This window comes from Schistocerca americana, chromosome X (genome assembly GCF_021461395.2).
Source record: "Schistocerca americana isolate TAMUIC-IGC-003095 chromosome X, iqSchAmer2.1, whole genome shotgun sequence".
Classification (NCBI taxonomy): Eukaryota; Metazoa; Arthropoda; class Insecta; order Orthoptera; family Acrididae; genus Schistocerca; species Schistocerca americana.
The window spans coordinates 707701944-707729145 of NC_060130.1; the positions used below are offsets into that span (position 1 = coordinate 707701944).

General features: G+C 42.6%; 1 protein-coding gene across 1 annotated transcript in view; it reads left to right on the plus strand.

Moving 5' to 3' along the window:
- LOC124556266 (adhesion G protein-coupled receptor L4-like) overlaps positions 1 to 27202 on the plus strand; it is a 370316-nt gene that overhangs the window by 72253 nt on the left and 270861 nt on the right. Inside the window, exon 2 of the mRNA XM_047130252.1 lies at positions 18601 to 18737. Within this exon, the coding sequence (XP_046986208.1) occupies positions 18601 to 18737 (137 nt within the window). The remainder of the gene's footprint in view (positions 1 to 18600; positions 18738 to 27202) is intronic.

Sequence of the window (27202 nt, forward strand, 5' to 3'; positions counted from 1 at the left end):
GAAAGGCAACTTAACTGTAGATGACGAAGAGTACATTGTAAAACAACAAATAAAAGACGTATTCTTACTGAACATAGTATTTTGAGGAATCAAACACCGCGCTGAGGCCAGCACGGAGCGGTAAACATAGCTACCCGGCAAGAAGTAGAGCCTTCCAGGAAACGTCTACTTGCAAGATGAAGCTGATCATTTAAAATGTAGCCGTCGGATTTCTCTAAGTGTTTGAAACTTTCGAGCTCTTTCTTTTTACGCCCTGTTACTTCTTTGTGTAAGCTTACAGTATCCTCTAAATCGTTCGGGGTATGACCAGCAATAAATAAATGTTCTGCAAAGGTGGAATTGTGTACATTGCTGCTTTTCTTTGTCAGCAGATGTTCTTTATATCTCCATTAAAGTTGATGCAGTCATCTGCTACAGATATTTTGAGATCGAGGAAGTTAAGCTCTGTGTTTTCATTCTGGATTTCTTTTGTAAAGCCTATTTCCTCATGAAAACTATTGAACGTGCTGAAAAACTGTTCTAATTCTTGGTCATGTCATTTCCATACAAGGCAATAATTATATCTTTTACATAACGAACATAAAAGCGTATTTTTATTTGTAATTCTGAGCTACTGAACAAGCTTTTCCAGAGAATTAACAAAGATTTCAGCTACGATTCCGGCAAGAGAGCTATCATCGCTAGGCCATATGTTTGTACTTAAAATTTACCGTTGAATGTGAAACAATTATATTTAAGTACCACCTGTAAGAAATTAATGAGCTGGGTGATTTATAACTCAGCTAATTTTTTTTTTTGTGCTGTAATAAATTTTTCTCGATAACGTTGAAAGTCAAATCAATAGGTATATTAGTAAAAAGACTTACTATGTCAAATGAGATCAACCTAGTTCGTGGTGTACATTTTATTGTTTTTATTTTGTTGATTAAGTCACTACAATTTTTGTCGGAAAAGCTGCGTTCGGAAACGAACGAGTCTTTGTTTTTGTGAAGAAGCTGTCTAACTAAACTACGGCGCGCACCCCCTATGCCGTTGACTAAAGCAAAGGTGGGGTGGTCTTGTTTATGTAGCTTAAATTGACTTCTAAGAACTGGAGACTACGGGTTCAGATTGACAAGTCATTTCTTTTAAACTTTTCGAATAAGCTGTCAGTATTAGCTAAACATTGCCATACTTCCTTTTGCAGGTTAACGGTAGGCTCGGTGATGACCTCAACGATGACGTTTCCCTCAAAAACCTATTTGTAGTTTAATCTACATATTCTTTTACGTAGGCAATAACAATATAGTTACCTCTTTCATATTTAGTTATTAGAGCATTATTTTCTTCCAATTTCTGATTAATATTATTAAAAAGTTATCGTTCTCTTGCACACAAGTTAGCTTTTAACGAAATTTCTTTTTGTTTAATGTTATTACACTCGTGGACAATCTTGCCCTGCTAGACCTTATCAGATTTGAGGATGTCTACATCTACTTTGAGGTCAATTACAAAGCTGTTAGTAACAGACGAATCACTGAGTTTGGAGACGACATTATACTTGAAACCTTCACGTAAAATGGCATTTTCCTCTTGAGCGAAAATAATTTCAGTCCTTTTCAATATTCTATCGAAAAGATGATGGTTTGTACTAGTAATTGTAATGCTATTATTAACGTGTGTCCTGCTTTTAAATTTTCACAATTTTTTTATGTTTAGCTTTAATTTCAGATTTATGATTATAAAGCCATTCATTTATACCATTACAGTGACATCGATTTGATGATTAAAGAGTTATTTAAATGCTTAGGTTAGAAATAGGTGTAAACAGTACGCTTCTATATCCAAATTATCTTTTTACAGTTTCCTCGGCACTGAAATGCACTTGTAGCGTTTTAGCAAAATCTGTAGCCATTTTCCACACAAATTTTACTTGGCGTGAAGTAACTGCTTCACTAGAGCGCAGCATACAACGCATTAGACTCGTCTATAACCAGCTGGCCTGTAACGCCTGACGTAAAGCGATGGCTCACTACCCACTCCGCTCTGTCGGAAAAAAACCTTCACTATTCTGTCAGTGTCGACGGGACGTAGCACGACGTCGGGAGCATTACGTACTACACAGCGCAAAATTCCTGTTCCTAGGAGAACACAAGTTCACATTGTTCGCAGGTCTGTTGTTCATGCTCATGAATGCGGACTTCTAAGTGTGGCCGGCCAATGTGGCCGAGCAGTTCTAGGCGCTTCAGTCTGGAACCGCGCGACCGCTACGGTCGCAGGTTCGAATTCTGCCTCGGGCATGGATGTGTGTGATGTCCTTAAGTTAGTTAGGTGTAAGTAGTTCTAAGTTCTAGGGGACTGATGACTTCAGATTTCAGTCTCATAGTGCTCATAGCCATTCTACGTGTGCTTTCAAGCGGGCTACTGAACCATATATGATGGAAAATATTGTAAATGACTCCTTATCTACATCCATTTCTACATCATCCGTTATTCCCAAGACTCTCATATGTATTGCAGAAGCTGTAGTCACTGTACGTATTGTTGTACGCTAAATATACACATGCGTCAAAGAAGTATATTTCATCCGATTCATAAAGCGCACTTGGAACACTTTAGCGCCGTAATTGGAACAACGCCACAAGCAGATACATTATAAATATTGCGCAAGAGGCGGAGATTGTTGAGATAAAAGAGAAAACTTCCTGTGGGTAAAAGATAGCTATAACACTGAATAGCATGCAGTATATTGCAGATTTGCCAAACAAGCAGCCATAAACGTTGGCACTATTCAGATTTAAGTTATATACCCTGATTTGATATTAGTGTTTATAGAAGAAAGTTAATGGCCTTCCCGCAGTGGTAAGACCGTTTCCCATCAGATCACCAAAGCTAAGCGTTGCCGTGCATAAAGTGGCAGTTGACTCTGCACATTAAAAAATGTGAAGTCCTGTTACACACCGGAGCGCCAAAGAAACTGGTATAGGTATGCGTATTCAAATACATAGATATGTAAAAATGCAGGATACGGCGCTGCGGTCTGGAACGCCTGGATAACACAAGTGTCTGGCGCTGTTGTTACATCGGTTACTGCTGCTACAATGGCAGCTTATTAAGATTTAAGTGAGTTTGAACTTAGTGTTATAGTCGTCGCACAGGCGTTGGGACACAGCATATTCGAGGTAGCGAAGAAGTGTGGACCATTACACGAGTGTACCGTGAATATCAAGAAGCCCGGAAATATCAAATCTCCTATTTTGTTGCGGCCGGAAAATGATCCTGCAAGAACAGGACCAACAGCAATTGAAGAGAATCGTTCAGCGTGACAGATGTGCAATCCTTCCGCAAGTTGCTGCAGATTTCAGTGCTGGGCCATCAACAAGTTTCAGCGTGCGAACTGTTCAACGAAACATCATCGATATGGGCTTTCGGAGCCGAAAGCCCACTCGTGTAGTCTGGATGACACAAAGCTTTACTCCTCACCTGGGCCCGTCAACCCCGACATTGGCCTGTTGATGACTGGAAACATGTTGCCTGGTCTGACGAGTCTCGTTTCAAATTGAACCTAGCGGATGGACGTGTATAGCTATGGAGACAACCTCATGAATCCATGGACCCTGCATGTGAGCAGGGGACTGTTCAAGCTGGTGGAGGCACTGTAATGGTGTGGAGCGTGGGCAGTTGGAGTGATATGAGAAGCCTGATAGTCTAGATACGACTCTGACAGGTGACACGTACGTAATCTTCCTGTCCGATCACCTGCATCTATTCATGTCCATTGTGCATTCCGACGGATTAGGGCAATTCCAGCAGGGTGCGACACTCCACACGTCCAGAATTGCTACATAGTGGCTCCAGGAACACCCTTCTGAATTTAAAGACTTCCGCTGACCACCAAACTCCCCAGACATGAGCATTATTGAGCATATCTTGGATGCCTTGCAGCGTGCAGTTCAGAAGAAATCTCCACCCCCTCGTACTCTTACGGATTTACGGATAGTCCTGCAGGATTCATGGTGTCAGATCCCTCCACCACTACGTAAAACGTTATTCGAGTTCATGCCAAGTCGTACTGCGGCACTTCTGTGTGCTCGCGGTTGATATTAGCCAGGTCGTGTGACTAGGGCCTCCCGTCGGGTAGACCGTTCGCCGGGTGCAAGTCTTTCGATTTGACGCCACTTCGGTGACTTGCGCGCCGATGGGGGTGAAATGATGATGATTAGGGCAACACAATACCCAGTCCCTTAGCGGAGAAAATCTCCGACCCAGCTGGGAATCGAACCCGGGCCCTTAGGATTGAAATTCTGTCGCGCTGATCACTCAGCTACCGGGGGCGGACATTAGGCAGGTCTACCTGTTTCTTTGGCTCTTCAGTGTATTTAGCTTACACAATAAATCATACAGATTTACAGGTTGTAGATTCAACTAAATACCTAAGTATTGCAACTACAAACGACTTAAATTGGAACTGTAATATAAAAAATGTTGTGCAGGTAGCGAACCAATGTCGTATTTTATTGGCAGAACATTTATAAATTCTAAACAAACTGCATACATTACATTTGTCCGTCATCTTCAGGAGTATTGCTGCGCGGTATGGGGTTCTCACCAGACAGGCTACAAGAAGGGTAGCATGTTTTTTATTATTACGACATAGGAGAGAGAGTGTGACAAACACGACAAGCTAGATAAGGTTTGCAATAATTAAAACAAAGGCGTATTTGTTTGCGACGAAAATTTTTCGCGAAATTTCGATCACCAAATTTCTCCTCCGGAAGCTAATTTCCTAATTGTCACCTACATAGCGAGAAATGACCCTTGCGGTAATACAAGGGAAATTACATCTCACCCAAAAAGCTTTATGTGTTTTTCCCCAGGTCCTATTTGCGAGTGCGAAACACTTACTTAGGAAATACCGAGTAATCAGGTAGATATAGATGTTACTCTGTTTTATGTTAAGAATAAACGACATGTAACAAAAATAAGTTGTTAGCCTCAAATAGTGACTTTGTCTTATGAGCAAGTAACAAAATTAATGTATTAAAATCTTAATACTTACACTATTTTGTTTGATAAAAGGTTTTAATTTGATCTGTAACTAATAGATTATCTTCTTACTGCTGTCGTACAAAAATGTTAATATATTTTTTTAAAAAACTTTATCTGAAATTAGTACAGCCGAAAGGTAACCGTACATATGTGAAGTTTAATGTTCATTTCCCATATGAGTTTCATTGCATGTGCCGTTTTTTTCCAGTTAACATACATATCTACATCTACATCTACATTGATACTCCGCAAGCCACCCAACGGTGTGTGTCGGAGGGCACTTTACGTGCCACTGTCATTACCTCCCTTTCCTGTTCCAGTCGCGTATGGTTCGCGGGAAGAACGACTGTCTGAAAGCCTCCGTGCGCGCTCTAATCTCTCTAATTTTACATTCGTGATCTCCTCGGGAGGTATAAGTAGGGGGAAGCAATATATTCGATCCCTCATCCAGAAACGCACCCTCTCGAAACCTGGCGAGCAAGTTACACCGCGATGCAGAGCGCCTCTCTTGCAGAGTCTGCCACTTGAGTTTATCAAACATCTCCGTAACGCTATCATCTTTATTTGCATTTTCTGTCACATGATATGTTCGATAGGCGATGATGTCACGATCGACGAAGCTTTCTAGTCCGGATACATTGGGTACGCCTGTATTCTCCCCACATTTGGAAAGTAATCCAGCACCGACTCGGCGTACGTAGATTTGACAACAGTTTGGTAGCTTTCCGAAGGTACGTGGATTGTCAACCTGTGTCGGATTTACTGTCGGCAGCAGATAGCACTCAATCTGTGGGCGCTTTTACCTACCTCGAACGTTCTCTACAGACTATCAGGATGCAAACTCGGAACGCAGAAGTATCCTGTCTTAGACATAACTTGTAATGTTCTAGAATCCCTTTCCATTTTCGATAGTTTCAGTTGTAACGCTATTTTAATCTTTGAACGTCGTATGACCAATTTAGAAACTGAAATACCTTGACGAATTAAAACATCATGACTAACTGCCTGATAGCGTTTTGGTCCACGATTGTAATTCACTGCAGTAGCTATTCTGCGTGTCTTTAATTTTACTGGCCCTTGATAGGTTTCCGGAAGAATATGGTACTATATGTCTAAGCACAGATCACGCGGCGCCTGTAAATTGCGGGCTTGTTGCTTGCAGATGCGGAGATGGCGTCCGATAGCGTCCCAGAAGTATTCCGCCGGCTTCAGATCAGGCGTATTTAGTGGCCAAGACATCAACTTAAGATGACTACCATGACCCTCAAACCACTGTAAAGCAAATCAACTAAGTGCTTGGGGATTACAATTAAGAATAACCTAAATTGAAACTATCACATCGGTAATGTTGTGGGGAAAGCGAACAAAAGACTGCGATTTATTTGTAGAATACTTAGAAAATCGAACAGGTCTAATAAAGAGACTGCCTACAATACACTTGTTCGTCATCTTCAGGAGTATTGCTACGTGGTGTGGGATCCGCATTAGATAGGATTGACGGAGGACATCGAAAAAGTTCAAATAAGGGCAGTTCATTTTTTATTAACGCTGAATACGAGAGAGAGTACCACGGCTATGATACGCGAATTCGGGTGGCAATCAGTAAAATAAAGGCGTTTTTCGCTGCGGCAGGATCTTCTCATGAAATTTCAACAACATCTACACGGCAAGAAATGATCATCGTAATAAAATAAGAGGAATCGGAGCTCACACGTAAAGATTTAAGTGTTCGTCTTTCTCTCTCGCTGTCCGAGAGTCGAACGGTAGAGAAATAGCTTGAAGGTGGTTCGATGAATCCTCTGTCAAGCACTTAATTGTCGTTTGCAGACTAATCGTGTAGATGAAGACTCTGGCCTTGCGACACGGACAGTTCTGAAGTAAAATGTAATCGCCACTGGGGAAGACATCAAGCATTAACTTATGCAGGTCGTCCGCAGTAGTGTTCATGTAGTCCACAGCTGCCACGAGCCTTTGATTAATACCACAGTTCCCATTGAATCATAGGTGAATTTTTCCATATCTCATCCCTACAACTGTGGAACGGAGCGTGTTTAGAGCAGCCGTTCATCTTGACGACGGCATATCTGGACACTACTATCCATGTCAGAAGAAACGTGATTCATCCGACCACACGATACGTCTCCGTTGATTCACAGGACAATCTCGATGACCCCGAGCCCACTGCAATCATAACTGAAGATACCGATACATGTCAGCGGTCGTTTGTTGCGGAACCCTATGTTCAACAATTTGCGCTGGGACGGTGTACTCGTAAACACTTGTGGTGGGCCATATCGTGAGATCTGCCACAAAACCCCGCCTTTTCTGCTTTACTGAGCGAGCACACCTCTGACTTCCACGTTATATGACGACGCATTTGACGTCAAATACCTTATCGTCTACTCGTGATTTCACCGCCCTGCAACCACTGTCCATAAATACTCACGACATCAGCACGCGAACAGCCGACCAGCTCCGTTGTTACCAAGGTACTCGTTACCAGGCCCCTGCTGATAGCAACCTGCCCCTTTTCGAAAATTTCCCAATTATCGTCCCGTATCGTTTCCATACTGATTGCCCATTCATCTCTGCTCGGCTTATATGCCACAATGAGTAGTTCAATGTCGCGACAGGTAGTGGTTACAATGTTGTGGCTCATCAGTGTATTTTACATCGGTGTGTCCATGATTTGGTCATTTTTTCGAATGTAATATTGTAAGTGGCTGAATAGTGAAGCTGCTAAAAGACAGAACTAGTTCAAAAGATGTTCAAATGTGTGTGATATCATATGGGACTGAACTGCTAAGGTCATCAGTCCCTAAGCTTACACACTACTTAACCTAAATTATCCTAAGGACAAACACACACACCCATGCCCGAGGGAGGACTCGAACCTCCGCCGGGACCAGTCGCACAGTCCGTGATTGTAGCGCCCTAGACCGCTCGGCTAATACCGCGCGGCACAAAACTAGTATGTAAAAAAAACACCGTAAAATCCATAAATACTGCTACGTATCGGATAGTGACAGTCAAGATCGTTTGCATTTTAGTTGCTTCGATTTATGCGGCACGTCTGAAACTTCTAGCGATCGGAGCAATACCTCGAATTTCTGCTGATATTACGCTTTAACAGCTGTTAGCGAAACAGTTTACGTGCTACCGAATGTGGCCTACTACATACAGAGCTCTTAAGTGATAACTCGCATGTAAACTCGACCCGACTGCCACGTTATGAATCTGTCATCGGCAGGAAACAAATATTACAAGGGCGTGCTGAAAAGTAATGCCTCGGAATATTTTATGTGAAAACTCATAACGCTTTTTAAACAAAATCAGCTTTCATAACATTCGGCATCTTTATTCTTCATGTCTTTATACACTACTGGCCATTAAAATTGCTACACCACGAAGATGACGTGCTACAGACGCGAAATTTAACCGACAGGAAGAAGATGCTGTGATATGCAAATTATTAGCTTTTCAGAGCATTCACACAAGGTTGGGGCCGGTGGCGACACCTACAACGTGCTGACATGAGGAAAGTTTCCAACCGATTTCTCATACACAAACAGCACTTGCCAAGCGTTGCCTGGTGAAACGTTGTTGTGATGCCTCGTGTAAGGAGGAGAAATGCGTACCATCACGTTTCCGACTTTGATAAAGGTCGGATTGTAGCCTATCGCGATTGCGGTTTATTGTATCGTGACATTGCTGCTCGCGTAGGTCGAGATCCAAGGACTGTTAGCAGAATATGGAATCGGTGGGTTCAGAAGGGTAATACGGAACGCTGTGCCAGATCCCAACGGCCTCGTATCACTAGCAGTCGAGATGATAGGCATCTTATCTGCATGGCTGTAACGGATCGTGCAGCCACGTCTCGATCCCTGTGTCAACAGCAGGGAACGTATGCAAGACAACAACCATCTGCACGAACAGTTCGACGAAGCTTGCAGCAGCATGGACTATCAGCTCGGAGACCATGGCTGCGGTTACCTTGATGCTGCATCACAGACAGGAGCGCCTGCGATGGTGTACTCAACGACGAACATGGGTGCACGAATGGCAAAACGTAATTTTTCGGATGAATCCAGGTCCTTTTTACAGCATCATGGTGGTCGCATCCGTGTTTGGCGACATCGCGGTGAACGAACATTAGAAGCGTGTATTCGTCATCGCCATACTTGCTTATGAGCCGGCGTGATTGTATGGGGTGCCATTGGTTACACGTCTCGGTCACCTCTTGTTCGCACTGACGGCACTTTGTACAGTGGACGTTACATTTCAGATGTGTTACGACCCGTGGCTCCACCCTACATTCGATCCCTGCGAAACCCTACATTTCAGCAGGATAATGCACGACTGCATGTTGCAGGTTCATTGCCCAGTCGTATCAAGGCCGTTATTACGGCCACAGGTGGTTGTTCTGGGTACTGATTTCTCAGAAGCTATGCACCAACATTGCGTGAAAATGTAATCACATGTCAGTTGTAGTATAATATATTTGTCCAATGAATACCCGTTTCTCATCTGCATTTCTTCTTGGTGTAGCAATTTTAATGGCCAGTAGTGTATTTATTTCTCGACGTTGTCACTCTGGCGACGAACACATTTCCCCCAACGAGAGACCAATTTATTGATACCATCACTGTAGAATGTTTGACTTCATTGATGGAGCCTTAACGTCGCCTTGCACTGCATCATCACTACCAAAATAAAGTTCACGAACGTGTTCTTTACGTTTTACAGACAGATGACAGTCGGATGGGGTCAAGTCGAGACTGTATGGAAGATCATCGATGACAGCAAACCCAAGGCGTCGGATTGTTGCAGATGCCGCAGCGCTCGTATGTTGTCTGGCATTTTCATGCTGAAGGACAGGGTGCTCCATGTGTGGACACACTCTTCGAATTCAAAACTCGGTTACAGCACGCTGGTCTTCGCGTGACGACATACACTCCTGGAAATGGAAAAAAGAACACATTGACACCGGTGTGTCAGACCCACCATACTTGCTCCGAACACTGCGAGAGGGCTGTACAAGCAATGATCACACGCACGGCACAGCGGACACACCAGGAACCGCGGTGTTGGCCGTCGAATGGCGCTAGCTGCGCAGCATTTGAGCACCGCCGCCGTCAGTGTCAGCCAGTTTGCCGTGGCATACGGAGCTCCATCGCAGTCTTTAACACTGGTAGCATGCCGCGACAGCGTGGACGTGAACCGTATGTGCAGTTGACGGACTTTGAGCGAGGGCGTATAGTGAGCATGCGGGAGGCCGGGTGGACGTACCGCCGAATTGCTCAACACGTGGGGCGTGAGGTCTCCACAGTACATCGATGTTGTCGCCAGTGGTCGGCGGAAGGTGCACGTGCCCGTCGACCTGGGACCGTACCGCAGCGACGCACAGATGCACGCCAAGACCGTAGGATCCTACGCAGTGCCGTAGGGGACCGCACCGCCACTTCCCAGCAAATTAGGGACACTGTTGCTCCTGGGGTATCGGCGAGGACCATTCGCAACCGTCTCCATGAAGCTGGGCTACGGTCCCGCACACCGTTAGGCCGTCTTCCGCTCACGCCCCAACATCGTGTAGCCCGCCTCCAGTGGTGTCGCGACAGGCGTGAATGGAGGGACGAATGGAGACGTGTCGTCTTCAGCGATGAGAGTCGCTTCTGCCTTGGTGCCAATGATGGTCGTATGCGTGTTTGGCGCCGTGCAGGTGAGCGTCACAATCAGGACTGCATACGACCGAGGCACACAGGGCCAACACCCGGCATCATGGTGTGGGGAGCGATCTCCTACACTGGCCGTACACCACTGGTGCTCGTCGAGGGGACACTGAATAGTGCACGGTACATCCAAACCGTCATCGAACCCATCGTTCTACCATTCCTAGACCGGCAAGGGAACTTGCTGTTCCAACAGGACAATGCACGTCCGCATGTATCCCGTGCCACCCAACGTGCTCTAGAAGGTGTAAGTCAACTACCCTGGCCAGCAAGATCTCCGGATCTGTCCCCCATTGAGCATGTTTGGGACTGGATGAAGCGTCGTCTCACGCGGTCTGCACGTCCAGCACGAACGCTGGTCCAACTGAGGCGCCAGGTGGAAATGGCATGGCAAGCCGTTCCACAGGACTACATCCAGCATCTCTACGATCGTCTCCATGGGAGAATAGCAGCCTGCATTGCTGCGAAAGGTGGATATACACTGTACTAGTGCCGACATTGTGCATGCTCTGTTGCCTGTGTCTATGTGCCTGTGGTTCTGTCAGTGTGATCATGTGATGTATCTGACCCCAGGAATGTGTCAATAAAGTTTCCCCTTCCTGGGACAATGAATTCACGGTGTTCTTATTTCAATTTCCAGGAGTGTAGTTACGTTACACATGGCTATGTTACACGCACCAGTTCGGAACCCTCTAGCAGCAGAGAGTTGAAAATACGAGTACGTAGACATGAAGAATAAAGATGTAGAAAGTCTGTTTTATTTAAAAAGCTTTAAGAGATTTCCAATAAAAATTTCAGAGATATTATTTTTCAACACGTCCTCATGACTGGCAAACTATTGCTTGCTACCATTTTTAATGTATTTCTTATTGTATAAACCGTGTAATTTAATCTTTGAAATATACGGCGAAAACCATCGTTCTGTTTTTAAGTCACAGACCTTTGGAAAGGTGTCTTCATTTCGTATTTTACTGCAGTACCGACATTAGTTTACTTTCATACCAGTTTTTTTCTCTGTACAACGTTGTTCTTCTTTTCTCGTACAGCTGGTGACTTTACCTCCGGACTGATATATCTATGTAACTGGGCTGTACATGACTCTGTTTAAAAAGGATGGTTCGATATAGTCGTAGCGTCGATCAGCACACATCTGTTTTCATGTCCTGCATCTAAACTCGCTGAAAATAATAACACACACCGGTGATCCTGCAGTCAAATAGTCTGTGCACTGCCTAGGATTGCTAATTAACAGAATAATCAGAAATATTACATAAAAGATAAATGAATAATATTAAACATAGTTTTATTCTAACGTCTGAAATTGATGTAGGCGACTCCAGAGAATTATGCTGAATAATGTTTATTCAAATAAGTATTCTTAAATAGACGAAAAGTGGTCCTACAATTAATAATTACAATATAAATAGAAATATAACCTTATTAAAATGCAATAAAGTTGCATTAAGTCCGTTATAAGAATGGTAAGAATGGTAGCGGAATCGTCAAGCTAAATAGTCATCCAAGACGTGTGAAAAACTGAGTCCGTTTCGTAATCACAATAATGAAATATTCACCAGCTCAAAATAATAGGGCTCAGCATGAGAGTTTCCACATCAACACTCGAGAGACAGAGAGTATAAACGCATGTTCTGTCTAGTTTTAATTCCGTACTGGAAGCGGAAAAAGTTAAAGCTCAATCCGATTTCGCGAAAGTTAGTCCGTAAGAAATTGAATGTATTAGCGCTCATTCACTGTCCGGAATCTGTCACCTACACGGCCGAATATCACACATTATCTCAGGTGGATGTACCTCCTTCCAGATCTCGACGTAAAAGTGTAGTGAATTCCTTCCTGCAGAGCACCACTCCAAAAATGTCTGTTTCACTTGACTCCGGTAGTGTTCCACCACTGCCTAATTCTCATTGGCTGAAGGCCATCCTCAACAAAAATACATAATTCTTGTGTTATACATATATGAAACAACTCAACGTGACCTCTTTCTGCACTAAACTAATATTTTTTAACAATATTTAATAAAAGGCATTTAATAAACATTCGTCCACACGTAGACCATTTACCGTAAATGTAAATAATAGTTTGTTCATAAATAAATAAACCAACATTCTTGCACATATGCGCACACGTTGAATCACAGTGAAATTTTGTGAAATATTGGGTAAATAATTACTTAGGCCTGTTTGAGAGAAGCGTCTTTTGGCACTCTTTGCAATGGAGGTGTCAGCTAATTCATGCTGTTAAATACTTGTAAATGACAAATATTCATTAAGTAATTACACAAATATGATACGATTTGAGGCATTCATGCTGCACTCACTTGTTGTGCTAATGTGGAGAATACGATATTCTGACCGACATTGGCATAATGGAAAGGTAATAAAAAGTAATGAATCAATAAATAAAATAGATATATAGGTCTGTGGCCTTCAGGGATGACAGTTGTATTGCTATGCTATCATTCGAGACATCGTTTTCTGAAATCGCATGAATCGTTTAGAAGTTGCTAATTTCAAGGTTTATTGAGAAGACATTCCGTCACTTACAATATTGAAAATATTATTGTTTCATTGGTTGCGCCTCAATTTTCTAAGATCGCAGATGTATTCAGATTTGTTTTACTATGGAACCGTGATTTAGTATCGAATTCCTAATAGCTGTAAGTAGCCTAATTTCAGACTGTCTTAAAAGCAGCCGTTACTGGTACATATTCTGCACTTCGGTCATTCAATCAACAGCCGTCCAAATTTTCCCTGCTCTGGAATTGCCCAAATGGCTCAAATGGCTCTGAGCACTATGGGACTTAACATCTTAGGTCATCAGTCCCCTAGAACTTAGAACTACTTAAACCTAACTAACCTAAGGACATCACACACATCCATGCCCGAGGCAGGATTCGAACCTGCGACCGTAGCAGTCCCGCGGTTCCGGACTGCAGCGCCTAGAACCGCACGGCCACCGCGGCCGGCGGAATTGCCCATATCCGGCCATGTGCTAGCCGCCTTTGTACCTAAGTTCGCTTGGAGCGGCCCAAGGGCCTCCTTGCCCCGTCACCCCGCACCCAGACAAGCAAGCAAATTCACCTCTCCTCAATACAAACCGTAGGAGACCGAGTAACTCCCACAAATGGGTGTAACGTTAAAATCTCAGGCATGCAACTGAGTCATGTGTTCAGTAAATCTGCATCGCTCATTGGTTCGCAATTTAAGGGTCGTATTCGGAATGAGCACGGTTCCGTTGTCAGCCCTCCTACCCACTTACTTCTAATGTACAAGACTTATTCTTTCAACCACACCACGGCCGCTTGCATTCCTCATTTTTTTTCAACTGAGGCTTTCAATGGCCTTATCGTAGTACTTGTTAAACTATGAACAACCTTCCTTGTTTTCAGCCAGCCGCTGCGGCCGAGCGGTTCTAGGCGCTTCAGTCCGGAACCGCGCTGCTGCTACGGTCGCAGGTTCGAACCCTGCCTCGGGCATGGATGTGTGTGATGTCCTTAGGTTTAAGTAGTTATAAGTCTAGGGGATTGATGACCTCAGATGTTAAGTCCCATAGTGCTTAGAACCATTTGAACCATTTTGAACCTTGATTTCACCGTCGGCGTAAATTAGTAGTCAGTTGTTTTCGATAGTAACAAAACCATTAGGCCAAGTGTAGTATTGTGTAATTTATTGCATAATTAACTATAGGAGATAAATATGACTAATACGATAGAAACGCTTGAAATTAGCGGTTTGAACCTCCTTACCAATTCCCCCAGAAGCCACCAGCGTTAAAACTTCAAAATTACAAAATTAGATCTAACGTCCCGTCAGCACCGAAGTCGTCAGAGACGGAGCACAAGCTCGGATTGTGTCAAGAATCAGGAAGGAAATTGGCCGTGCCTTTTCAAAGAAACAATGGAGCCTGGAGTGATTAAGGGAAATCACTGAAAACCTATATCTGGATGGCAGGACGAGGGTTTGAACCGCCGATCTCCCAAATGCGAAAAATTTGGAAATTAGTGGTAGGGTCTTATGGGACCAAACTGCTGAGGTCATCGGGCTCTAAGCTTACATACTACTTAATCAAACTTAAACTAAATTACGCTAAGTAAGACACACACATACTCATGCCCAAGGGACGACTTGAACTTACGACGGGGGGAAGCCGCGTGGACCGTGACAAGACGCCTCAGACAGCGTGGCTACCCCGTGCGGCTCCAGAATGCGAGTCCAGTGTGCTAAGCACTGCGCCATCTAGGTCGGTGTTAAAACTGCTGATAGAGAAATATTGTGCGTTGGCGACTGGCCATTTGCGTGTGTATAAGGTCTAGAATGGGTTTGTAGAAAATCAGAGCACTACACTGAAGAGCCAAAGAAAATAGTACACCTGCCTTATATCGTGTAGGGCTCCCGAAAGCACTCAGAAATGCCGTAACACGACGTGGCAAGGATTCGACTAATGCCTGAAGTAGTGCTACAGGGAACTGACACCGTGAATTCTGCACGGATGTCCATAAATCCGTAAGAGTACGAGGGAGTGGAGATCTTTTCCCAGACACGCTCAGTAATGTCATGTCTGGGGTGTTCGGTGGTCAGCGGAAGTGTTTAAACTCAGAAGACTGTTGATAGAGCCATTCAGTAGCAATTCTCGACGTGTGGTGAGTCGCATTGTCCTGCTGGAATTGCCCAAGTCCGTCGGAATGCACCATGTACATTAATGGATGGAGGTGATCAGACAGGATGCTTACGTACGTGTCACCTGTCAGGGTCGTATCTAGACGAAGCAGAGGTCCCATATCACTTCAACTGCACATGACCCACACCATGACAGAGCCTCCACCATCTTGAACAGTCCCCTGCTGACATGCAGGGCCCACGTATTCATAACATTGTCACCATACCCGTACACGTCCATCCGCTAGATACAATTTGAAACGAGATTTGTCCGACCAGGCAACATGTTTCCAGTCATCAACAGTCCATTGTCGGTGTTGACGGGCCCAGGCGAGGCGTAAAGCTTTGTGTCGTGCAGTCGTCAAGGGTATACGAGTGGGCCTTCGGCTCCGAAAGCAACGTTCAGTTGCACTTTTGTCACGTTAAACGGTTCTCTTCAGTCGTCGTTGGTCCCGTTCTTGCAGGATCCAGTCGTACAGGAAAATCGCCACTTCATCGATACCTTGGAGATGCTGTGTCCCATCGCTCGTGCGCCGACTGTAACACCACGTTCAAACTAACTTCAATCTCGATAACCTGCCATTACAGAAGCAGTAAACGATCTAACAACTGCACCAGACACTTGTGTTATATAGGCGTTGCCGACCGCAGCACCGTATTCTGCCTGTTTACATACGCTATGTGATCAAACGTATCCGGACACCCGGCTGAAAATGACTTACAAGTTCGTGGCGCCCTCCATCGGTAATGGTGTAATTCAATACGTTGTTGGCCCACCCTTAGCCTTGATGACAGATTCTACTCTCGTAGGCACACGTTCGATCAGGTGTTGGATGGTGTCTTGGGAAATGTCAGCCCATTCTTCTCGTAGTGCTGCACTGGGGAGAGATATCTATGTCAGTCGGTGAGGCCTGGCGTTCCAAAACATCCTAAATGTGTTCTATAGGATTCAGGTCAGGACTCTGTGCAGGCCAGTCCATTAATGTAATGTTATTGTCGTGTAACCACTCCGCCACAGGCCGTGCTTTATGAACAGGTGCTCGACCGTGATGAAAGATGCAACCGCCATCCACCAATTGCTCTTCAACAGTGGGAAGGAAGGAGGTGCTTAAAATATCAATTTAGGTCTGTGCTGTGATAGTGCCACGTAAAACAACAAGGGGTGCAAGCGCCCTCCATGAAAAACACGACCACACTATAACACCACCGCCTCCGAATTTTACTGTTGGCGCTACACACGCTGGCAGACGACGTTCACCGGGCATTCGCCATATCTACACCCTGCCACCTGATCGCCACATTGTGTACCGTGATTCGTCACTCCACACAACGTTTTTCCACCGTTCAGTCGTCCAATGTTTATGCTCGTTTTACCAAGCGAGGCGTCGTTTGGCGTGATGTGTGGCTTATGAGCAGCCACTCGACCATGAAATCAAAGTTTTTTCACCTCCGCCTAACTGTGATAGTACTTGCAGTGGATCCTGTTGCAGTTTGGAATTCCTGTGGGATGTTCTGGATAGGTGCCTGCCTGTTACACACTACGCAACTGTCGGCGGTCTCTGTCAGTCAACAGACAAGGCTGACCTGTAGGCTTTTGTGCTGTACGTGTCCCTTCACGTTTCCACTTCACTATCACATCGGAAACAGTTGATCTATGGTTGTTTAGGAGTGCGGAAATCTCGCGTACAGACGTATAACGCAAGTGACACCCAATCACCTGAACACGTCCAAAGTCCGTGAGTGCCGCGGAGCGCCCAATTCTGCACTCACACGATGTCGAATGACTACTGAGTTCGCTGATATGGAGTACCGTGCAGTAGATGCCAGCAAAATGCACCTAATAAGAAAAATGTATGTTTTTGAAAGTGTCCGGATACTTTTGATCACGCAGTGTATCTCTGTATGTGAATACGCATGCCTATACCAGTTTCTTTGGCGCTTCAGTGTAGATTCTATGCATTTTACGAGCCACTCTCATCAAAATGAGTACAAATGGGTTTCACGAAATGTTCACCAGATATCTGCACCGTGAATCTTAAGCATCGAATGGAAAGTTACACTACATATTGTTTACGAAAGCTGACTCAAGCAATAACAGGCGAAAACACCTGTTGTAAGAAGCACTTGATAATGAATTTTCTTATCCATTCTTATTTAATGGCAAAAAATAGACCTGTCCTCTTTGAGGAAGTCCACATCGAAACTGGTATCAGTGACCATGATGCAGTTGTGGCAACAATGATTACCGAAGTAGAAAGGGTAACTAAGAGAAGTAGAAAGATATATATGTTTAGTAAACTAGATAAAAAAGCGGTAGTGTTATACTTCAATGAAGAACTTGAAAATTTTAGCACAGCACAGAAGCATATAGAGGAGCCATGGCTCAAGTTTAAAAGAATGGTTGACCATGCACTGCATAGATATGTACGCACTACAACAGTTACTAATGGGAGGGACCCTCCATGATATACCATCATATTAAGAAACTCCTAAAGATACAGAAACTACTGCATAATAGGTGTATAACAAAACATTGAGCTACAGATATAGAGATTCCGAGTGAAACGTGTCTGTCTGTCTACTGTCTATAGAGCAGTGCGTGAAGGCTTCAATGACTGCCGCAGTAGAATTTTGTCGAATGATCTTTCGCAAAGTCACAAAAATTCTAGTGGTATGTAAAGGCTGCTAGTGGCAACAAAGTTAGTGTCCACTCACTCGTGGATAAGGCAGGAATTGAAATTGAGGGTAGCAACCCAAAAGTAGGAATGCTTAGCGCAAATTTCAAATATTTCTTTACAAAGAGAAAAACAAGATAATTGCCCAGATTTAATCCCCGTACCATCTACGTAACTGTTTAACCCGAGAGGTGGAAAACTTGTCCTTCATAGCAGTAATATGAAACCGTGTTGCAAATCAGCTTCTAACGTCAACGTATTGCCTACAACGCAGTCAAACCATCTGTGAACATTAGCCTAGGTGAGGTACAGTGTCAAAACCTAAAAGGACCCGTAGCGGGCAAACGGTGCACCTGTGACATTTACGTCATATAGAAGAAGTGTTTCTTTCAGTTTAATAACTCAACAAGTTTTTTTGCACCTGTATATTCTCTCAGGCCTGATACTGAGTGTGTGGGACATAATTACACACAGTTTCTCATTCTTCGGTTACAGGAAGTCAAAGTGAATCAGAAGAATCCCGTCAGAGAGAATGAAGAGTTTATCGTATCCTGTATCGCCCAGGGCTCCTCGCACATGACCTTCACCTGGTTCAAGGATGGTGTATTTGTTAACCACAGCAAGTCCATCAGGTAAGTTAATCATATAGTCTCCAAAACATACTAAATTCATGACCTTAGTATAGCATCAATTTAATTTTGTTTCAGAATGACATAATTTTCTTTGGAGATAAAAGAAATACGACAAAAGAAGTAGAATAAAGATAACAAACGCCGGAAAATAACCGCACAAGGAGAAAAGCAGGAGTACTGGATTGTGCAAAATAGTGGGACGTTAGGTTACTGGGGCAGGAAGATAAAACTGGAGATTACTTTGAACAAAGTGAATGAAGAAACTTTTTTTAGTCATTGTGCTGCGTTCGAGTTTGTAGCTTCAAATAGGGTATTATATAAAAAAGATAATCGAATGGTAATATTGTGTCAGTGATAGATACTAACTAATGAACGAAAGTTGTAAATAGTTACAGGTTCTGAAGAACAGTGCCCCATTAAAACAAAAATACTTTGTTTCTGAGCATTCAAATAGAAGATGTTACCTCTATAAAAAAGCAGAAACAATTCATCCCTAACTGGCTTACTTCCACTTTATCACAGTTGTGAAATATGTTTATAGTACATATCTGACGCGAGGAAACAGACAATATTACATTTTGTACCGCTGACAATTATTGGCGTGAAACGGCTTTTTTCAGTATCATACAGTATAAGGCATTTTTCTGGTCCTACTCAACTGCGTTATTATTATTTAGTTGCGTGCTGTTCAACGTTTACGTGTATTTAATTGAAACATCTTGATAATCTTCAATCTGGGTTGTGCGTTTCAGGGCACATGTTCTCACAATTTTCGCTAGTACAATGAGAGATGTTGTAGTTGGCTCAAACAGTGATGCATTTCGAGCTGAAATTAACCGAAGAAGTTGGTCCAGATTTGTCCATGGTAATTCCCTCCCGACAGTTCTCGATCAAAAGGGTTCATAAATCCAAATAATTAGTTTTTAAATACTCATATGTAGAAGATTCTCCGCAAGCAGAAACGTTGTGAGACTAGTCTGGAGATTTCCTGGCAACAATATCATCTTGCCTCTAAAGCATTGTAAGTCGATTTTATAGTGCATTACGAAAGGAAACGGCAGCATTAATCAGCGCATGTAAGGCGTGCAAACAAGAGAGAAGAGGGGTCATCCACTAGATGGAAATGAAGAAAGCTGTGTAAAAAAATTCATCGTGAATCTAGATTAAAAGAGTATTTCGAATATCTAGAAAATGCAACAAAAACTGCAGCAAATGATATAACTGGTTTCTCACAGCATGAAACTGAGCGAGGTGGAGCAACAATTAGCACAGTGTGCTCAAATTCTGAAGGACGACCGTTCAAATCCTAAACGTTTCGAGTAAATGCCTTCCTTTGAAAGGGCACGGCCGGTTTCCTTGACACAAACCGAGCTTGTGCTCAGTCTGTAATGACCTCGATGTTGATGGGACGTTAAACCCTGATGTTCCTCCCTTCCTTCACAAAATGAACCCACGAAACCATGAGTAAATGATCACACAATAGCATTAACATAATGATCACACAATAGCATTAACAGGACAATGAAGGAAGTGCGAAGTAAAACGTTAATCATAATGCAACATGTGAAATACCTTAATTGACAGAGACACAAAAAACTAAAGGAGAATGTCTGGAAGCCATATGTGACAAAATTGGTCATAACTACGAGAAATGAAACGTAGAAAAGTAACACAATCAGATGAATAAGAATTTTGGAAAACTAAAACAACACAGAAATTCCGTCCGCTGCAAGGAGGGAACGGTTCTTAAATAAATGAGGATGTAGCTAACAAACGGAAACAGTATGTTAATGAGTTTTATTATGAGCCAGGACAATTAAGTGAAACAGAAGAAGAAAAAGTAAAAAACATGGAAATTTGTCCAGAAATTACAAAAGAACAATTGTAAAGAACGTTAATTGACCTAAAAGAAGGGTTTAGCGGTACTGGTAATATCCCAAGTGAAATGCTTAATCATTAGACCCAGAAGCACACCACATTAACGTGACCACCTCCTATGTCCGACATCAAAGTCCAGTAAGACTTACAGGCAGGTGGCATCAATAGCAGTGGAAGGTATATAAAGCGTTTTGGGGAACGTGGGAAATAGTACGGTCGTTCTCATAATGCCGAAACGGAGCGATTTATCTGACGTCCTAAAGGGAATTATCATTGACCTTCGCGCCAAGAGTAGAAGCATCCCTGAAACGGTTAAGGATACAGGGTACTTATAAAGGGTGGAAAAATGGAAATTTTTTACGACTTTATTAAATTGTATACTCCTTCCTGATAACATTTATATATACATTATAGGATTTCAAATGAAAAATGGCCTATATATAACAAATTTTAGAGTTACGGTCATGTATATGCCACCACGCCCCCTTCATTTCTGTTGCAGAAACCAGTATTATTTCGAAAAGAACTGTGAACTTTCTGTTTCCAGCGATTATACGTATGATACATTGTATATGCTGGTAACAGTGCAGGTTTCTAGTGCCTGGAAATGATTATCCTTGCTAGTATTTACTTTTGTTAGGCTGAAGAAGTTTTTTCACGTGTTACTGAATGTTTGTTGCCCAAGTGCTACATATATTTGTGGAAGTACGTATCGTTTAGTGTGCAATAAATACGAACTATGCCACACAGCAAGAAATTCAATAAAAGGAAATTCCGTGGTAACCATTTCCAAACAATGAAAGCCACACTGTTGAAAGTAGCCTATGTATCAGTTCTTCAGGAAGAATCTCCCACATAGCACGTCTCCTGGTGATTCAAATTTTTATGTCAACAATGATGCTGTTTGTAGTGGATTTGTTGCTATTGATGTGGGCATCTGATCTTTTTCAATAAAGGAAATGGCGAAATGTAAACAATGTGATGGTGAAGGCTGTCTGTAAGTAACTGAACAACAAAGCGGCAGGAAGGGTTTAGCGTCAGAATTCATTCTGTGTAGATCCTGTAATAAATAGACCTCGAAAATGATTTCGAACATTGTCCATAATTCATATGATGTGAATTTGAAGTTAGTGTATGCCATGCGTGCAACAGGAAAAGGAAAAAAGGCTGCTCAAACGTTCTGTGGTTTGATGGACTTTCCTCCTCGTCCCAGTAGGTTCAGAAAGTACTTAAAAATACTTTTAGGAGCCTTGACGGTTGTGTCTAAAGCATCTATTAAACGTGCAGTAGAAGAAACTGTAAATATTTGTGGAACCAGGGACATTGTTGTTGCACTTGATGGGACATGGCAATGTCAAGGAGATCGTTCCTTGAATGGTGTTGTAAGTGCTACTTCTCTGGAGAATGGAAAAGTTGCTGATGTTGAGAGCTTATGTAAGTACTGCCACACCTGCCATGGTAACATTGAAGGACATATTGAACATCAGTGTTCTAAGAATTATGATGGTTAAAGTGGAGGTATGGAGTGTGATGGAGCTCTAAAAATATTTCAGAGGTCGGTGCCCATTTATAACGTTAGATATACGAAGTACCTAGGCGATGGGGACTCTAAAGCTTTCAATAAAATTAATAAGTTCAATGTTTGTGGTGATACCTTGGTAACAAAGCTGGAGTGTTGTGGACATGTGCAAAGAGGATGGGTGCTAGACTGAGGAAGCACAGAAGAGAAATGGAAGGAAAGTTGCTATCTGATGAAAAATCTCTGTCTGGCCGAGGCTGATTGACAGAAGCTGAAATAGACCACCTTCAGAGTTATTATGGACTGGCCATTAGACAAACTGCACCTCTGAATGATGTTACAGCAATGAGAAAAGCTGTATGGGCCACCTACTTTCATAAGTTGTCCATAGATGACCACCCTGTTCACGGACTTCGCCGTATAGGAGCAGATTCTTGGTCTGGTTACCAAAAAGCAAACGAAAGTGGTCAAATATAGGATCATAAGCATTCTCTTCCTGAGCCTGTTATGAATGAAATAAAACCAATTTTTAGAGACCTGAGTGATCCTGTTTTGCTTAGTAAATGTCTTCATGGGGGCACCCAGAACACAAATGAAAGTTTCAAACATTTCATATAGGAAAGGTTATCCAAGAATGTCTTTGTAGGACTAAATACATTAAAATTTTGTGTACTAGATGTAGTGCACTCCGACTTCAGGCCACAAGTGGCCCATCGGGACCATCCGACCGCCGTGTCATCCTCAGATGAAGATGCGGATAGGAGGGGCGTGTGATCAGCACACCGCACTCCCGGCCGTTGTGATGGTTTTCTTTGACCGGAGCCGCTACTATTTAGTCGGGTACTCCTCAGTTGGCATCACGAGGCTGAGTGCACCCCGAAAAATGGCAACAGCGCATGGCAGCCTGGATGATAACCCATCCAAGTGCCGGTCACCCCCGACGGCGCTTAACTTCGGTGATCTCACGGGAACCGGTGTATCCACGTATTAGATGCAGTGATATGTTTCAATGATGGAGTGAAAGGAATGTTGGAAGTCCTGAGAAATTAGGTATAAAATGTGGCTCTAATATGGAAGATCAACTGCTTGCGTGTGACAGTCAATGGGTGCATGAAGCTGAAAGATTTGCACTTCAAGTTACCAAAGAAGCAAGAAGTGCTGAAGGAATGCCAAGAGGAAGCTTAAAGATGAAAAAGTACTGCAGGATGAAGACTGTGCTTCAGGAATGTTCTGAGCCACAATTTAATTGGACTCATATCTTCAGTCACAATTTCCCACAAGTTGTATTTTTCAGAATTCAGGCACAAATATTTCCTAAGGTTTATAAAGCATTGCTGTAATTTTTTTTCTGTAACTTGCAATAGTCCATACTTATGTGGTAGCTTTATTGCATAATCAACTAAATTATAGAAAAATAACATATTTACTAGCAAAAATATTATAAAAATTAAAATGTAAGATTTGATATTTTTTATCCTTGTAATATACATAATAGTTGGAATTAAATAGTTCTAATAACTCAGTCATCATGTCATGCATATCTCGTAAAAAATTGGACTCCTTCAAATGTATAACATTGGATTAAATGGTACCTCAATTTCAGGAAGCATTTTGGAAAAAAACTGCATCATTTTCTTTGTAATTTTTTGATAACCCTAAGCAGGTTCAAAAATATTCAAAATACTTCTAATTTGCTTAGAAAGTGTGCTGCATTACCTGATATCAACAAAAAATCTGTAAAACATATAAACAGTGCCTGAAAGAAATAGGTGTTGATTTTTACATAATATTGAGCCAGAAAAGTACCCTGTAGCCTTAAGTTTGTAAACTGATCACGTGCTACCGTGATTAAAGTATACAGTGCATGGCAGCCGGCCGAAGTGGCCGTGCGGTTAAAGGCGCTGCAGTGTGGAACCGCAAGACCGCTACGGTCGCAGGTTCGAATCCTGCCTCGGGCATGGATGTTTGTGATGTCCTTAGGTTAGTTAGGTTTAACTAGTTCTAAGTTCTAGGGGACTAATGACCTCAGCAGTTGAGTCCCATAGTGCTCAGAGCCATTTGAACCATTTTTTTAGTGCATGGCAAAATGGCGCTATCCAAAACCGGCGCTGAGGAAACTTTGGTGCAAATGGTTCAAATGGCTCTGAGCACTATGGGACTTAACTGCTGCGGTCATCAGTCCCCTAGAACTTAGAAATACTTAAACGTAACTAACCTAAGGACATCCCACACATCCATGCCTGAGGCAGGATTCGAACCTGCGACCATAGCGGCCGCACGATTCCAGACTGTAGCTCCTTGAACCGCTCGGCCGCTCCAGCCGGCAAACTTCGGTGCACCATGGGCCATAGACGACAGGGCTGAACGACAGCTGCGAGGATGTGAACGGGAGAAAAGACATGTAACTGTTGAGCAACAGACTGCCCAGATAAACCAAGGAGCTACCAATAGTCACTCTTCAACGACCATTCAGTGAACGTTGCTGCGTACTGGGCCTCCGCTGCAGGCACCGGGTTGGTGCACCCATACTGACTACTGTCCATAGGCGACGAAGGTTGGAATTTGCACGCCAGTATCGCAACTGGACGTCCGCTGAGTGGCGACATGTGGCCTTTTCAGATGGCCGTTGGCGTGTATGGCGTGAAATATCTGCAAGCAAACACACTACCAAATTCGTCGGAAGGGTCCAGGCCAGAGGCGTTCCCTGTGTGATCTCGTTAATGGAAGGCACTATTGGATCAATCGACCCCTACATGCAACCTGTTTTTCCTCAGCACGATGACATTTACCAGCAGGATAACGCAACGTGTCGCAGCTCGCAGCGTACGTGCGTGGTTCAAAGAGCATCAGGATGAGATTACCGTACCCCTCTGGCCACTAAACTACCCTGATTTAAACCCAGTCGATAATCTCTGGAACCATCACGATCTGGCTGTTCACGCCATGTATCCTCAACAGAGAAACCTAATGCAGCTGGCCACGGCAGTAGAGTTGGCATGTTTCTACACCCTTGTCGGTACCTTCCAGGATCTCATTGACTCTCTTCCTTCACAATGATCCCAAAGAAGAACAAAACATATACATTTGAAGATCATAGGGCTTTGAGTATTCTAACTCACACTTCGAAAATATTAGCAAGAATGATACACAGGCACAATTAGAACAAAATTAAATACAATTTATCTGAAGTCCAGTTTGACTTACGAGAGGAAAAAGGCACAAGAGGACACATCCTATGCCTTCCCAGCGTAATTGAAGAAAGCCTTAGGGCCAGCATCAGGAACGCTTTCGACTCTGTTAACCTGAACAAACTAATGGAAATTTTAAAAATGATTAAACTAGACTATAATGACAAAAGAATAGGTAAAGAACTATACAAAGATGTGTAGCAAAATGGAAATAAAGACAACTAATAAACAAGAAATCTAGAATTCTTAAGGCGTTGGACAAGGATGCAATCTGTCTCCATCCCTGTTCAATGTCCACGTAGAACATGCAATAAAAGAATCGAAAGAATAGTATAGAGGTGTCAGAATAAATGGAGATAGAATACAGATTCTTAGTTCGAAGGACAACATAGCTCTGAATGCTCCCGAGAAAAGATTTTTTTAAATATCTTAGAATTTATGTATTAAGTACTAAGGGGCGAGTACAAAATGGAAATTAAAAATGTGAATATATTCTTGTGCTCTGATGAATCAAAAGAAGTAAACATTGAAATTAGAACAAATAAAGTAAAACAAACCAGATCATACAAGTATTATGAAAATAATAAAACCGAGGACAGATGAAGCAAAGATGACACAAGACAAAGAAATAGATAACATAAAGTAATGTTCATAAAATAAAGGAAACTCCTTTATATATATATAAATACTGAAGTGAGGAAAAAGGTGATTTGGACCTGCATTAGAAGCATAGCACATTATGTCTGAGAAACATGGACAGTAAACAAAAATGAAATGAAATCTCTTGAAGCACTTGTGATACGGTTCATGAGACACCTGTTAAAGATAAACTGAACAGATAAAACTAGCAGTCAAGAATTCCTGCAAGGAATTGACGAAGACATTCATTTAGGAGACTAACAAATTGAAGAAGGTATGAGTGAATTGACCATATAATACGAGACAACCAGTTCCTTATAAATTTCGCAGAAGAAACATCACGAGGAAAGATATCCCGAGGAAGACCACGACTGGTCTTTTGCAAAAGATATATATAATGCAGGAGTCTCTAATTATGCAGAAATGATGGAATTAGCTTCTAATAGATTAGGGAGAAAAGTATCCAACCAATGGAAAGACTCCAGAATGAAGGTAGGAGATGAGGTACTGACGGAAGTAAAGCTGTTACGTCGGGTCATGAGTCATGCGTGAATACCTCAATGGGGGAGCACTTTCCCGTGAAAGGAAAAGGTCCAAGTTTCGAGCCCGGTCCCGCACACAGTTTTGATCAACAACTGAAAATTTAACAGATTTCTGAAAAAAGTCATTCCTAATTATATCAACTTTCAAGTAGAGAATTTAGAAACTAAATTCTAAAAAGTAGTTTCAGGACTGGTATCGACTTCGATCTGAAGGATAAGCTAATGGAGACTGCTGCATGGCCCAAAAACTTGTTGTAGTAATTGGTTTTTTTATTCCGTTGAGGAACCAATGTCCCATTAAAATGGACTCTGAAATTAATAATCAGGGCCACGAATTATCATACAGAAATGGTACTAACTAGTGCTGACATTTATGTGCCTTTAGCTATACCAAGTGTTAACGTGCAGTGGTTAAGAAGACAAGTGGATCATTCTTTTTAGAAGAAGCGAAACCAGATGTTTTACTCGTATATACCTGTGAGCAGCGGTTGACTGAAGGAGAAGATGACTGTTACCGATCTATTGAATATCTGTATATGGTAAATGCATGGTATAGAGGTACTACAGCTCATGGTAGTGTGTACTATTACGCAAATAAAAATCTTAGGGTAAAGGAAACCGATTTAAAAAATTTTTGTGCAAACCTGGATCTTGAACTGGTTGGAATAGTGTTAACAAAATATTGATCTCATAGTTATC